Here is a 14,912-nt window from a genome sequence, read left to right as displayed (position 1 = left end):
GGGTGTGACCCAAAAAGAAAAAGAAAGAAAGAAAGAAAAAGAAAGATAGAGGCATGTTGTCGGACTCAACGGCACGCACATGTGAGGCCCTGGATTCGATCCCAGGCACTGCAAAAAATAAATAGAAGCACACAAAACTATAAAAGAATGCTGGAGAGAGAGTACAGGAGGAAAGGCTCTTGCCTTGCATACGGCTGACTCCAGTTTGAATTCCTGAGACCACATATGGTCTACCGAGCACCACCAAAGGCTACTCCTGAGCACAGAATTGGAAACAATCCTTGAACACTGCTGGGTGTGGACAGAATACTCCACCCCCCCCCCATAAGCCCCCTAACAACGAAGAACTCCCCAGATGATGCAAAGTCATCCCCAGAGGTTCGTTTTCATGGAAGATAGCTTTGGGGTATGAGCCAGAGCTGATCAAGGATCAAAGCACGGCTGGTCCTGGTCACGGCTCCCTGATCTAGCTCACGCTCCCACGCTCCCACGCCTCCTCTCTGTGAGCTGCCAGCCTGTTGCTGCCACGAGTTCAGTCCAGCACCACCTGCAGCCTGGCCACGAGACCCCCGTGTCCTTCCCACATCAGTGCAGCGGGACCCCAGCAGCCTGTTCAGCTGGGGCAACCTCACTATTTTTTTTGTTTTTTGTTTTTTTGGTTTTTTGCTTTTTGGGTCACACCCTGCAGTGCTCAGGGATTACTGCTAACTCTGCATTTAGGAATTACTCCTGGTGGTGCTCAGGGGACCATCTGGAATGCTGAGGGTCGAACTCGGGTCGGCCACATGCAACACAAATGCCCTACCCACTGTACTATAGCTCCAGCCCCACGACCTCATTGTTGATGCTGATCATAGTCCTATAGGGGAGAAAACAGCCACATCCTCTCCCCAGACCCCACAGCCCGCTACATGGGGACCTGCTAAGAGCAGGGACATGTGTGGCTTGGAGGGGCGGGGTTGGGATGACCAGTACCACTTCCCAGACCCTGCCTCTGGTGGCTGTTCTGCATCCTCCTTTGCCGCCTGTTCACGGACTCAGAAAAAGCAGCACCCAATCCACGGAAGCGCCCCAGCGAAGACACTCTCACGAAGACCTGGTCGACGCACTTCCAGCTGCTCATCAGCTCGGAGGTTCTCTCCCAGGTAACTCAAACCGCAGTCTGGCCAGAGTCGCCCGGGCTGCAGGGTAATGGAGGTCTGGGGGTACAGCTCAAATGTGGATTACGAGGGTGGGGTGGAGGGGAGACACAGAGCCAGGCTGGGGGTGCCCCAGACCCTCCCACCAGCTTTCCTGGCAACATCCTCTTGCTGGGGTCTGAGAGAGATTACAGCAAGTAGCAGACCCAGGTTTGAATCCCTGCACCCCATATGGTCCCCTGAGCTCCACCAGGAGTGAACCCTGATCCCAGTGGGGTGTGATCAGCAGGAATGACACCTGAGCACAGAATCAGGAGTAACCAACCCCTGAGTCCAGCGGGGTGTGATTCACCTCACCCCCAAATAAATCTTTCTGTGCATGATCCAACCGGGCTGATGTCTCTCTGGGGCAGGGTGTGTGTGGGGGTGGGGGAGATGCTTTCAGCCTGACATCCCGGGTGCACCCCAAGTGGAACTTTGGAACCTGCAGAGACAGAGGGTGGTGGTGAGGGTGGTGCTAGCTGCTAATTCCTTCCTTTCATCTGGGGTTTTTCTTTCTCTGCTCAGGGCAGCCAGGAGATAGGGAAGAGGAAAGGGCGTCGGCGAGAGATGGAGCCACGAGTTGGGGCCCCTCTGCTCCGACACAGACCCCGCCCTGCTCATCCGTCCCACTCCCGCGGGGCGCTGCGGGGACCCCCGGTTGGAGGGCGGACCCGGTGCAAGCCCCGCCCCGCCCCCCGGCTGTTATAAGCCTCGATCCGGGGCTGCCGGCGCCCGCGCCCGCCACCGCCCATGGCCTGGAACACAGACCTCCGCTGGCGGCTGCCCGCCACCTGCGTGCTCCTGCAGGTGGCCCTGGTGGTCCTCTTCGGCGTCTTCGTGCGCTATGACCCCGACGCCGACGCGCACTGGCCGCAGGAGACTCGCTTGAGGAACATTTCCAGCGACCTGGAAAACGAGTTCTACTACCGGTACCCCAGTAAGTACCGGCTCCTGGCCCCCACCCCCACCCCACCCCCGCCCCGCAGGCACCGGGTCCTCCTCTGCAGCCCCTGCCCCAAATGGCCAGATGAACGTGGCACACACAGGCACTGCGGGTCCCCCACTCTCCAAAATAAAGGGAGTAACCAACTCCCTTGTGGCCAGGACTCCGGGATGGCTGGCTAGTTTGTATGTGGACCCCCTCTTGGCTGGGAGCGGGAGAAGGAGCCCCTCCCCGGAGACTTCTCTGACTCTGGAACTCTGGTTAAGAGCAGGGTCTTGGCAGAGAGTACAGTGAGAAAGGCGTTACCTTCATGGGGCTGACCTGGGTTTGATCGCCGACACCCCCAGGAGGTCCTCTTGACCCAGCAGGTGTGATCCCTGAAAGAAGAGCCAGGAGTAAGCCCTGAGCAGAGCCTGGTGTAGCTCCCAAACCGAACACTCAGAGCAGGGTTCTGAACTCATCAGACCTCACTTCTGTCCTGGCTCTGCTGCTGTCCAAGTGGGTGACCTTAGGCAAATGTCAGTCCTGCTGATCCCCAACTTCCTCGTCCCTTGTTCCTTGCTTGAGAGTGGACAAGACCCACCTCCAGGTTGGGGAGCACAGGGAACTCTGGCCAGGGCTTCACAACGGAGTGATTGTGAAGGGAGCTTTCTGGAACCCCCATTCGGGGACTCGGGGCTGGCCCAAGGTCAGCGGAGTGAGTGGCCCAGTCCCCATCCCGGGACTCCCCAGGCTCCTGGACTCTGCTTTCCCTCTGTCTCCCCGGCCCAGGCAGTCCAATTGCTGCCCCTCAGGGCACCCCTGACCCCTAGGAAGTGCTCAGACAGAGGCCAGGTCCCACACAGGTGAGGCACTGTGCTGCCGCAGCCCCAGGAAGAACTCTTGTAAGAAGAGCGCACATCCAGGGCGGCAGCCTGCACTGAAGAAACGAAAGACGGGGGCGTGTCCGGCTTCATGGGACTGCCAAGAAGCGGACCTGGTCATGGGGTTCATTAATAGATATAAGGTGCCTAAAAGAAGGGAGGTGACGGGGGAATGGGTGTGCCCATGCTGGCGAGACACAGGCTCCTCTGGGCTCTGGGCAGGGGAGAAGTATCAGGGACTCCCGAGAGGTCACGGGCCCACTCGGAGAGCAGGCTGGGAGGCTCCGGGAAGAAACATGACTAGAGAGTAAGGCCACCAGACCACCAAGGAGCCGTTAAATGTCCCCTTGAATAATGGGTGCTCTTGGTCACGTTACTTGTAAGGGTGGCAGAGAGGAGTGTGGGAGGGGGTCCATACCTGGGCAGGAAGTAGTGACCACACCCAAGCCTATCAGAGCGACTACTTTCACCAACACCCCAAGTTTCCACATCCTTTGGCCACTCTTCCTCCATTTATTTCTCCCCTGGGTCCCCGTTAAGATTCACTTTGTCGTGGGGGTCCTGGGCTGGAGCTGAGAGCGCATGCCCACAGGTGGGGTTCAGTCCCCCTCTTCAGCTTCCCAGGCCTTGAGGAAATCATGGGGTGGGGACAGCTCTTTTCTGTTTGTTTGTTTTGAGGGTTGTTGGGGTTTTTTATTTGTTTTTTGGGTCACACCCGGTGCTCATGGGTTACTCCCGGCTCTGCACTCAGGAATTATTACTGGCGGTGCTCAGGGGATCATATGGGATGCCAGGGATTGAACCCGGGTTGGCTGCGTGCAAGGCAAACGCCCTTCCTGCTGTACTTATCGCTACAGCACCCCCTTTTTTGTGTGTGGGGCAGATCTTGGCCCCAGGCTGCCAGCACCTGTGTGCACCTCCTTCCTGTCAGGGGATTAGTGGGGCTCGAGGGCACCTCAGCCTCCAGAGAAGCCCAGCTCCAGCTGGCTCAGGCGGGCGGGCTCAGGAAGGCCTCGGGGCTGTGCCCAGCCTGCGGGCTCAGGAGACAGCTCAGCCCTGAGACCTGAGCTGAAGGCACCTACAGAGAACATGAAGATTCCTCACAAAGCCACACTGTGATGGGGAGCTTGGACCTGGGGGAGCCAGGAACCCTAAACCTTCCTGGAAAGTGCCAGGGAGAGGCAGACACGCTTCCAGGAGCTCACCCAGAGCAGACGGATTAAACCACCCTCCGCCAAGGTTGGCTTCATGAGGCTGCAGCCAGAGGTCTTCAATGCCTTTTGAGCGTGCATGAGCTTCCCCACCAGCAGGGGACAGTATTGCCTAGCAGTTGACTTGGGAATTCCCACCACCCGTCAGCCGATCCCTAATGGAGTGAGCGAACTCCATAGGGCCGCTCATTGTGTCCATCTGTAAAGTGGGGATGTTCTCTAACACCCAGGATGTCCAGGAAGCTGGAAGCTGGCAGATACTTCCGGGCGGAGGGAAGGGGGCAGGAACTGTGACAGGGCATGGTGCCCATCGGGAGGAAGCGAAGTCACTCAGCTCCCCTCAGAGCGGTTGCCGAGGAATGCTCTCTGGATTTTCGTGCAGACCATGGTAGCATTTCTTTTCATTTTGGTTTGGTTTGGGTTTGGGTCTATATCTAGCAATGCTCAGGGCTTACTCCTGGCTCTGCACTCAAGAATCACTCCTGGCGGTGCTCAGGGACCATATGGGGTGCCTGGAATCAAACCCGGGTTGGCTGGGTGCTTAGCACCGAGGTGCTCTTTGCCTTGCCCTCTTCAACTACAAAGTGCTTCTCTGACCTTCTCTGCCAAGCAGGGGCCTTTGTGTCCAATTAGTGGTGCAACAAATGGAGATAAGAGATTTGCCCCAGATCTTCGGCTAGTCCCTGGTAGAGCCATTGCCTGCCTGTTCCCAGTCCTCTGAGGCACGGCCTCATCCTCTTGTCCGCCCTCCGTCTTCTAGGGAAGTCCTTAGTGATGGTGCAGTGGGCTCTGTGTGCGGGAGAGGTGGGTGCAGTCTTAGGGGCCAGGAGAACGAAACGGGCTCTGTGCTGTTGCCCCCTGGTGGCTGCCCCTAGGGATGGCAGCCAATGCATCCCAGCCCTGCGGAAGAGCCCAGCTCTTGGGGGTGTCTTTCTTGATACATAATGAGAAAAGGTAGCAAAGTATGATGTAGCAAAAGTTTTTTAGGTAACACCATGCTTGAAGAGACACAAATGAACCAGCGCTCCAGAGAGGGTTAAAGAGAGAGAAAAATGCTGCCTCCGCCCCTGCCCAGGAGACAGGAAATGCTGAGAAATACTCTTCAGAGACCTGATTTCCTGGGGCCCTCGTGGCTCCCTGCCATCGCCTTACTCAGCTGTCCTTTCTGCCACTCCCCGGTCAGCTCCAGCCCTCAGTCTTGGGTTAGAGATCAAGTTGAGTGGGCATGCCTCGTATGCCCCTCGTACCCTGGCACGCACCCACCTGGCTTTGTCTTTTAGGACAGATGCCTTTGAAGAACACAGCCTCACTTATGCTTAACATGGTTCGTGTTTGCCGGAGGTTTTCCTGGTGTTTACATTGGGATTATCTCAGCCGGTTTGGTCTCCGGATGAGGCTTGTCCTTTTCAGCGTCTCCTTCGAGGGCCAGAGAGCTGGTTCAAAGCACTGCGTGCACGCTTTGTCTGTGGAGGCCCAGGTTCAATGCTGGAGCAAGGCTGGGACTGAACCCCTCTCCCAGCACAGAGCCAGGAGTAATCCCTGAGTACTGCCAGGTGTGGTCCAAATAAACAAAACAGAGACTGCATCTAAAGACACAGTGTCCCTCTGTCCCTCACTGCTGATTTTTTTTTTTTTGAGAAGAAGGATGGATTTGGGTCACATCGGCAGTGCTTTGGGGTGTGTGGTGCCAGAGATGAATCAGGATTGACAAAGCAAACACCTTAACACCTGTACTATCTCTTCAGCTCCTGTGCTTTTTGTTTTGGTTTGGTTTTTGGTGGTGGGGAGATTTGGGCCACACCCAGAAGCTCTGGTCTCTGGACCCTACACCATGAGTGTAATCCGCAGCCTGGCAACTCCAAATGCCCCACTGCCCACCTGGGGCCTAGATGAGGGGGGGAGTGGTTAACTGTTCTCTCCCAGAGGGTTTGTCAAGACATTTGCTAGACTTACAGGGACCACAGAGATAGTACAGCAAGTAGGGCACTTGCTTTGCAGGCGGCCAGCCCGAGTTCAATCCCCAGCATCCCATATGGTCCTCCAAGCCAGCCAGGAGTGATTCCTGAATGCAAAGCCAGGAGTAACCCCGGAGCACTGCTTGGGTGGGTCCTCCCCCAAAAAGATCTTTGTTGGCATTGTGACCCAGTGGTCAAGAGTGGTGCCCCTGGCCAGCCTCCTGAGGAGGCTCTTGTGAGGAGACACAGGAGGTGGCTATCCCAAGGGCATTACCTTCCGGGATTCAGATGCACGCTGGGGAGAAGAGGTTTGGGGGGCACAAGGCTAGTCTTCTCCAAGCCGGTGACCCCCCTGCGCTCTCCTTGCAGGTTTCCAGGATGTGCATGTCATGATCTTCGTGGGCTTTGGCTTCCTCATGACCTTCCTGCAGCGCTACGGCTACAGCGCCGTGGGCTTCAACTTCCTGCTGGCGGCCTTTGGTATCCAGTGGGCGCTGCTCATGCAGGGCTGGTTCCACTCCTTCCAGGACGGCCACATCCTCCTGAGCGTGGAGAAGTGAGCAGGGCCGTGGGCAGGGCCTGATGGCAAGGGGCGGGGCCAAACTAAATGAGCAGAGCCTTTGGTATGAGGGAATGGGCAGGGCTTGGTGGCAAGAGGCGGGACCATAGTGAAAGTGGGTGGAGCCTTTAGTGTGAGGTTGGGTGGGGCCTAACGGCAAGGGGCGGGGCCACAGAGAAATGGGCGGAGTCTTTGGTGTAAGGGAATGGGCAGGGCTTGGTGGCAAGAGGCGGGACCATAGTGAAAGTGGGTGGAGCCTTTAGTGTGAGGTTGGGTGGGGCCTAACGGCAAGGGGCGGGGCCACAGAGAAATGGGCGGAGTCTTTGGTGTAAGGGAATGGGCAGGGCTTGGTGGCAAGAGGCGGGACCATAGTGAAAGTGGGTGGAGCCTTTAGTGTGAGGTTGGGTGGGGCCTAACGGCAAGGGGCGGGGCCACAGAGAAATGGGCGGAGTCTCTGGTGTAAGGGAATGGGCAGGGCTTGGTGGCAAGAGGCGGGACCATAGTGAAAGTGGGTGGAGCCTTTAGTGTGAGGTTGGGTGGGGCCTAACGGCAAGGGGCGGGGCCACAGTGAAATGGGCGGAATCTTTGGTGTAAGGGAATGGGCAGGGCTTGGTGGCAAGAGGCGGGACCATAGTGAAAGTGGGTGGAGCCTTTAGTGTGAGGTTGGGTGGGGCCTAACGGCAAGGGGCGGGGCCACAGAGAAATGGGCGGAGTCTCTGGTGTAAGGGAATGGGCAGGGCTTGGTGGCAAGAGGCGGGACCATAGTGAAAGTGGGTGGAGCCTTTAGTGTGAGGTTGGGTGGGGCCTAACGGCAAGGGGCGGGGCCACAGTGAAATGGGCGGAGTCTTTGGTGTAAGGGAATGGGCAGGGCTTGGTAGCAAGGGTGGGGCCCATAGTGCCAAAGGAGCGGGACCGAGGAAAGAACAGGCTGGATTACCTGCATGTGGTCCTTGTAGTAGGAGAATCCAGGTCCAGCAGGTAAGTGGTGGGGAGACCTGCTGGGAAGCCCAGTCTAGAGAAGGGTAAGTTGCGAGCAGACCAGGCTTCGCACACAGGTTCTTACTGTCCCGTCTGCTGCACCAGCCTGGTCTCAGGAGCCGCTGTCTAAGATCCAAAACTTAAGTCGAAATATGTTCAAAATATGAATTCACAAATGGCTGGAGCGATAGCACAGTGGGTAGAGCGTTTGCCTTGCACACGGCCGACCCAGGTTTGATCCCTAACATCCCAGATGGTATGGCCAGAAGTGACTCCTGAGCACAGAGCAAGGAGTAAGCCCTGAGCACTATTGAGTATGGCCCCAAACAAGCCAAACCAACACACAAATGAAACATGAATTCACATAAGCCACTCCATGAAGCCAAGGACTAAGAAACGGCAACAGGTAGAAATGTGTTGGAATCCAGAGGTGTTCCATGCCAAGACCAGAGGTAGTGAAGCTGACTCGGAGCCAAGGGCTGGAGAGATAGTACCATGGGGATGGTGCTTGCCTTGCACCTGGCCAGCCTGGGTTCAATCCCTGGCACCCCAGATGGCCCCCAGAGACCCACCAGGAGCAACCCCTCAGCACAGAGCCTGTCACAGCTCAGTGTGTTCCCCAAATAGAAGCAAACAATGGGATGTTAAGTCACCGGCCCAAACCCACAAGGAACCCAATCCAGCCTCGGCCGAGGGAGGCGCGCCGAGTTCACTACCCTCCGTGTCTTCACACCTCCACACCTGCCTTACTGCAGCCTCATCAACGCCGACTTCTGCGTGGGCTCCGTCTGCGTGGCCTTTGGGGCGGTCCTGGGCAAAGTCAGCCCTGTGCAGCTGCTCCTCATGACCCTCTTCCAAGTGACTCTCTTCTCCGTGAACGAGTTCATTCTCCTCAACCTGCTGGGGGTGAGTGGGGCTCCCAGTGGGGGGGCCCTGGGAGAGTGGGAGCTGCAGGGGGTGAGGGACCGAGAGGGCTGGGCACTCAGGCCAGTGGACTTGGGTCAGCCTGGGCAAATGCCTCGCACCTGCTGCTGTCTCCAGTTTATTTTTGTTTGTTTTGGGCCACCCCCGTGACCCAAATTCGATATGCCAAAAACAGTAACAATAACGGATCTCATTCCCCTGATCCTGAAAGAGCCCCGAATACGCCATTGGGCTGCACTATCACGTGACAGGGACGAATGGAGACGTTACTGGTGCCTGCTCGAGCAAATCGATGAACCACGGGACGACAAGTGACCAAGTGATCAAGTGGGCCACACCCAGCAGTGCTCAGGACTTACTCCTGGCTCTGCACTCAGGGATCATTCTTGGTGGTGTTCTGGGGGACTACATGGGGCATCAAGGACCAAGCCTGGGTCAACTTGGTCCCCCAGACACCCCACCTTTCCCTGTCTGTAAGGCAGAACATAAGGCCTGAACTGGCCAGGGGTGGGGCAGGAGGAGCAGGAGGTGGACACAGGCCGGGTGCTGCTCTGCTCCCGCTTGGAGGGGACCAGGAAGAGCAAGAGGGGCGGCAGGGGTCCTGAGACCCAGAGCTGCTCCCCAGGTGAAGGACGCGGGAGGCTCCATGACCATCCACACGTTCGGTGCCTACTTTGGCCTCACCGTGACCTGGATTCTCCAACGCCCCAACCTGCATCAGAGCAAAGCGAGGCAGAGCGCCGTCTACCACTCGGATCTCTTCGCCATGATCGGTGAGAAACCAGGATGGCAATCGCGAGGCGCATGGTGGCGGGAGGGCAGCCCCCGTTTCTGACCCCACTGTGGTCTGCTGGGTGCCTTTGAGAGGCCAGAGCGGGGCTGCCGAGACCCTCCCAGAGCCCAGGGGCCACGTCTGCTCCCTGGGGGGAAGAAGTCAGTCAGATGTTGGGTCTTGTTTCTGTTTCCTGTTTTGGGGCCACGTGCTCAGAGGCTGCTCCTAGCTGGGTTCGCTCACGGGCACCCCACAGGGTCCTGTGCGTCCCATGAGAACTGATCCCTGAGCGCAGAATAGGGGACCCTATGGGGTGCCGGGGATCTAGAAGTGCTTGAGGACCCTAGGGAATACTGGGATCCATCGAGGTAAACTCCCAGGAGTCAGGAAGGCCGGAGGGACATGAGAGGGGCGGGGGGCTCGTGGCTGCCTCCGGAGCTCCATGGCCATGCCTGCCCACCCCCCAGGCACCCTCTTCCTGTGGATGTACTGGCCCAGCTTCAACTCGGCTGTGTCCAAGCATGGGGACGCCCAGCACCGCGCGGCCATCAACACCTACTGCTCCCTGGCGGCCTGTGTGCTGACCTCTGTGGCGCTGTCCAGCACCCTGCACAAGAAGGGCAAGCTGGACATGGTGAGTGGGAGGGGGATGGGGGGCAGATGGAGAAACTGAGGCCCAGGGAGAGACGATGGGCCTATGCAGAGGCTAGAACTTTTTGTTCTTGGGGATCTTGGGGCCTCACTGGACATTGGGTGGGGCCTTCTGGCCCTCACACTCCTGGGATCCCTTAGAGGCACCATGTTCTATGAGGTGTCAGCAGCCAAGGCAGAGGAGAGCAAACGGGAGCTGGGGAGGTGTGGGTGGGTGACCGCGTGGAGTCCTTCACACGCATGCGGGGACAGGGTGAGGATCTGGGCACACGGAAAAGGAGCCGGAGCAATAGGACAGAGGGGAGGGCGCTTGCCTTGCACGCAGCCGACCCGGGTTTGATCCCTGGCATACCACACGGTCGTGAGTGATTCCTGAGTGAAGAGCCAGGAGTCAGCCCTGAGCACCTGCCCTGAGCACCTGCAGAGATGCCCCCACGCCCACTCCTCCCCCCCCCAAAAAAAAAAGAAAGAAAAAGAAGAATGGATGGAGCGGAGTCTGGGTCCACTCATGGGGGTGTCTGGCCACCTCACTGGGTAAGGGAGCCCGGGTGGGGGCTGAGCTCCGGTTATGCCCATAGGTGCATGTCCAGAATGCCACGCTGGCCGGCGGGGTGGCCGTGGGCACCGCGGCCGAGATGATGCTCATGCCTTATGGCTCCCTGCTCGTTGGCTTCGTCTGCGGCCTCGTGTCCACGCTGGGCTTTGTCTACTTAACAGTGAGTACACGGAGCTACAGGAGGCTGGGCTGGGGGCGCGGCCAGGGGCGTGGCTGGGGCAGGGCGGAGCGGGGCGCAGGGGCGGCTTCACGTCTCTAACCCAGGAGGCTTCTGGGGAGAGGGCTGGGGCAGCAGGGATGGGGTCTGCGTGCAGATCTCGGAGCCCCCCGCACGTCCCGTCTCTCCCTCCAGCCCTTCCTGGAGTCACGGCTGCGGATTCAGGACACATGTGGAATCCACAACCTGCACGGCCTCCCCGGCGTCATTGGCGCCATCGTGGGTGCTGTGACAGCGGCCTGCGCCAGCAGCGAGGTGTATGGAGAGGAAGGGTCAGTATGGCCGCGGCCGGGGCGGGGGACGCTTCCTCCTCTGTCCTCCTCCTCTGCTCTCCCTGTCCCCACCCGCACCCCTGTTTCCTGCGGCTTCCTCCAGACTGGCGTGATTGTTGGGATGGACCCATTTTGCAGATGGGAAGACCAAAGTTTATCAGGCCCAGGTGCTTGCTTACCTGCCCGCCTCTCCCCTCAGGCTTGTCCACGCCTTTGACTTTGAAGACTCCAAACGGAACTGGACAGCCAGCACGCAGGGCAAGTTCCAAGCTGCCGGCCTCTTCGTGTCCCTGGCCATGGCCCTGGTGGGCGGAAGCATCATGGGTGAGCCAGGGTAGCTGGAGACTTCTGGGGTGGGGCGTCTGAGACCCAGTTTGGGTCGGGGGGGGTGTTCCAGCAGCAGAGGGGAAGGGTTGGGGGGCCGAGCAGAAACTGGCCCCTAACCTGTGTCTCCTTGGACTCCCTTAAGGGGTCATTCTGAAGTTGCCCTTCTGGGGACAAGCCGCAGATGAGAACTGCTTTGAGGACGCCATCTACTGGGAGGTGAGTGGCCACGACCCAGGTCCCTGCACCCCTGCCCCCCAGGCGGCTCCGTCTCCTCCCAACCCCAGTCATGGGCTGTTACTGACCCCACCAGGCGTCCTGCATACACAGCCTGTGTTGTGGCCTGTCCAGCGAGTGCTGGCCCTCAGGGTGATTTTAACGGATGTTCATTCTACACAAGGAGTGAACCTCTGAAACGAACTGGATAGCCATAGCACAGCGGTGGGGCGTTTGCCTTGCACGCAGCCCGCCCGGCCGGGCCGGGTTTGATCCCTCCGCCCCTCTCAGAGAGCCGGGCAAGCTACCAAGAGTGTCTCGCCGCACAGCAGTATTCAACATGCCAAACACAGTAAGAACAAGTCTCAAAATGGAGACGTTACTGGGCCCGCTCGAGCAAATTGGCAATGGGAGGACGGGGTTGGTTTGTCTGTTTGTTCCCTTTTTTTAAGTTATAAAATGATTGAAGAAGGTCTGGATAGAAACAGGCATCGGTCCCACACCCTGGTGCGGATACTTGTCAATTCCTTTTCCTTCCAGTCTCTGTGGGTTTGTTTTTCCATCTTTGGGCCGTGCCCAGCGTTACTGAGGGCTTCCTCCTGGCCCTGTGCCCAGGGGTCACTCCTGGCAGGGCTCAGGGAACCCTGTGGGTTGTCGGCCGCGTGCAAGGCAAGCACCTTACCTTGTCTTGTACCACTGTACTATCGCTCTGGCCCCCGGTTGATGCAGTTCTATGGTCATACCTTTCCAAAGTGGGTCCAAATAGAACAGCAGCCACCCCGCATGCGTTTGCGACTCTTCTTGGCTCAAGGCCTTTTACTCCAGGGAAGCTGTGCTGGGTTCCCTGGACAGCGGTTGCAGAACAAGAGAAATGACCGCTCCAGGAGTGCAATATGCATAGCGGCCACGAGGTGGCACCATCCACACACCATTTGACACCCCTTGCTCACCGGGACTATTCAGGCTCTGCCGAGGACCCGCCCCCTGGGGCTGTATCTGAAGCTGTCTCCTCTCTCTCCCTCTCTCTCTCTCTCTCTCTCTCTCTCTCTCTCTCTCTCTCTCTGCAGGTGCCCGAGGCTGCTCTGGGGCCTGAGGACCCCACCCACAAGCCCTCAGAACCTTAAGTCCCTGGGGCAGATGCAAAGCAGGTGAGCCCGAGCTTGGCTAGGGGTGGGCGTCGGGGGGTCACCCCCTGAACAGGCTCCCAGTGGGGTTCCAGCTCTGGGTTCAGATGCCTCCAGTGATGGACCAAGAAAACACCAAGAGGAGGTAAAGTGAACGGCATGGGAGCAATAGAACAGCAGGGAAAGCATTTGCCTTACACGTGGCCAACCCAGTTCGATCCCCAGCACCCCCTAGGGTGCCCCATGTCCCTCCAGGAATAGCCCCTGAGCACAGAGCCAGGAGTAATCCCAGGTGTGGCCCTGCCCCCCTCCCCAGAAAAAAAAAAAGAGGAGGCAAACGTAATCCCTCCTGCCTGGATCCAAGTGGCTCTGCTGGGTCTGGTGGGTGTGGCCTGGGCGTCACACACCCCTGCTCCTGGCACAGACACCCCACGGTGTAGACTCACCCCAGAGGCTAGGTCTCGGTTCCCTCTTTAAAAGGGGAGATGAGGCGGCCGGAGCGATAGAACAGCATGGAGGGAGTTTGCCTTGCCCTTAGCCAATCCAAGTTTGATCCCTGGCATCCCATAGATAGGGCCCCTGGAGCACCGCCAGGAATGATCCCTGAGTGCAGAGCCAGGAGAACAGGAGTAACCCCTGAGCATCACTGGGTGTGACCCAAAGAGCAAAAAAAAAAAAAAAAGGAGGGGAGATGATTGCCCTCTCTTCTTTCTCTCTCTCCCTTCCTCCCTTCCATTCATTCCTGCCCTCTTTCTTCCCTCCCTTCATTTCTTCCTCCTTGGGGGAGCAGATGGGGTGCCTGACCAAATGCCGGGCAAGCACCCTGCCACTGTCCTCTCGTCCCAGCCCACCCTTTCCTTCTCTCCATCGGAGCCCTTTCTCCTGCCCTTGGCAGGACCTGCAATGATGTTAGCAGCAGGAAGGCAGCCGGGCAGGGCTCCACTCTCCAGGGGCCTGGGGACACAGGGAGCAAACTGGGGCCTTCCAGGTCCTTCTCTCTGCTCTCACTAAGGTGCTTCGGACCCAGAGGTCAGAGCTTGGAGAGTTGGGGTGCAGGTGAAGGCTGAGGCCCATGGGAGGAGATGGTGCTGGGGTTCAAGGAAATCCAGTATGCACAGCACCCCGCGAAGGGGAGGGAACCCCGGCTGGCTCCTATTCTTGGCTGTCTCCATGCAGGCTCTGAAGATCGTGCCTGGATCCTAAGGGGGCCGGGAGCCAGGCACGCCCTATCTACGGCTTCCAGGCCTCCTTCCCGTCCTTCCGCTTCACCGGGGGCTTCTGAGAAGGCAGAGGAGACGGAGACGCTGCAGCAAAGGGAGTGCCTGACTGGGCTGCAGAAGCCTGGGATGGGTTTGAGGGAGGACGCTGAGTCGAGCACTTGGGTGGGGCTGTGAGGGGTGTGGAGGCCTGGGAGTGAGTCTTTCTGGGGTGAAACTTTGCTGCCAGTGGCTGGGTTGCCTCTCGCCCTGTCTGTCCCTCAAACAGTGTCCCCGGCCCCCCATCTCTCTCCGTGCCACACAGGGCAGGGGGCTCTGTGAATAAAGATTCTGGGTGTTCTTTGTAGAAGGGCTGAGGATGGTCCCACAGGGCCGGGCTGGGTGTGAGGGAAAAAAGGCCCCAAGACATCAAGCCTGAAGGGGAGTCCTCTGGCCGAGGAGGAAGGAAGTGGCGCTGGCTTCAGGCACCACTCCAAGCTCTCTCATGCACATCAGCTGCCACCAAGATGAGCCCCATCGAGCTGACCTGGGTGACAGCTATAGGGTAGCCGTGAGGTAGAGGAGTGCTTGCCTTACACACAGGTTCAGTCCCTGGCACCCCATAGGGTCCCCTGAGCCCCACCAGAAGTGATTCCTGAGCACAGAGCCAGGAGTCAGCCCTGAGCACCATTGGGTGTGGCCCAGTCCCCCTCCAAAGAAAACCGTTGTGAGGCTGGAGTGATAGCACGGTGGGTAGGGTGTTTGCCTTGCATGTGGCCGACCGGGGTTCGATTCCCAGCATCTCATATGGTCCCCCGAGCACTGCCAGGAGTAATTCTTGAGTGCGTGAGCCAGGAGTAACCCCTGTGCATTGCTGGGTGTGACCCCAAAACAAAACAAAACAAAACAAAAAAACAATTGTGCAACCCCCCACACTCCCTCCCTGCCACCTTGTGCTGTGCCATGTCCA

The 14,912-nt window shown here is 58.5% G+C and overlaps 1 protein-coding gene across 1 annotated transcript; it reads left to right on the top strand.

The window, feature by feature from the left end:
- Positions 1–1,931: 1,931 nt before the first annotated feature.
- RHCG (Rh family C glycoprotein) lies at positions 1,932–13,938 on the top strand. Its single transcript, XM_056114267.1, has 11 exons — positions 1,932–2,118; positions 6,523–6,709; positions 8,446–8,596; positions 9,240–9,387; positions 9,854–10,020; positions 10,616–10,753; positions 10,946–11,082; positions 11,282–11,406; positions 11,552–11,625; positions 12,690–12,770; positions 13,923–13,938. The coding sequence occupies exons 1-10, from the start codon at positions 1,932–1,934 to the stop codon at positions 12,744–12,746; spliced, it is 1,371 nt and encodes a 456-aa protein (XP_055970242.1). The 3' UTR covers positions 12,747–12,770; positions 13,923–13,938.
- Positions 13,939–14,912: the final 974 nt, after the last annotated feature.

Source organism: Sorex fumeus, unplaced genomic scaffold (assembly GCF_029834395.1).
Source record: "Sorex fumeus unplaced genomic scaffold, SorFum_2.1 ptg000024l, whole genome shotgun sequence".
Classification (NCBI taxonomy): domain Eukaryota; kingdom Metazoa; phylum Chordata; class Mammalia; order Eulipotyphla; family Soricidae; genus Sorex; species Sorex fumeus.
Note: the sequence above shows the minus strand (reverse complement) of the source record. Positions and strands in the feature narration are given on the sequence as shown.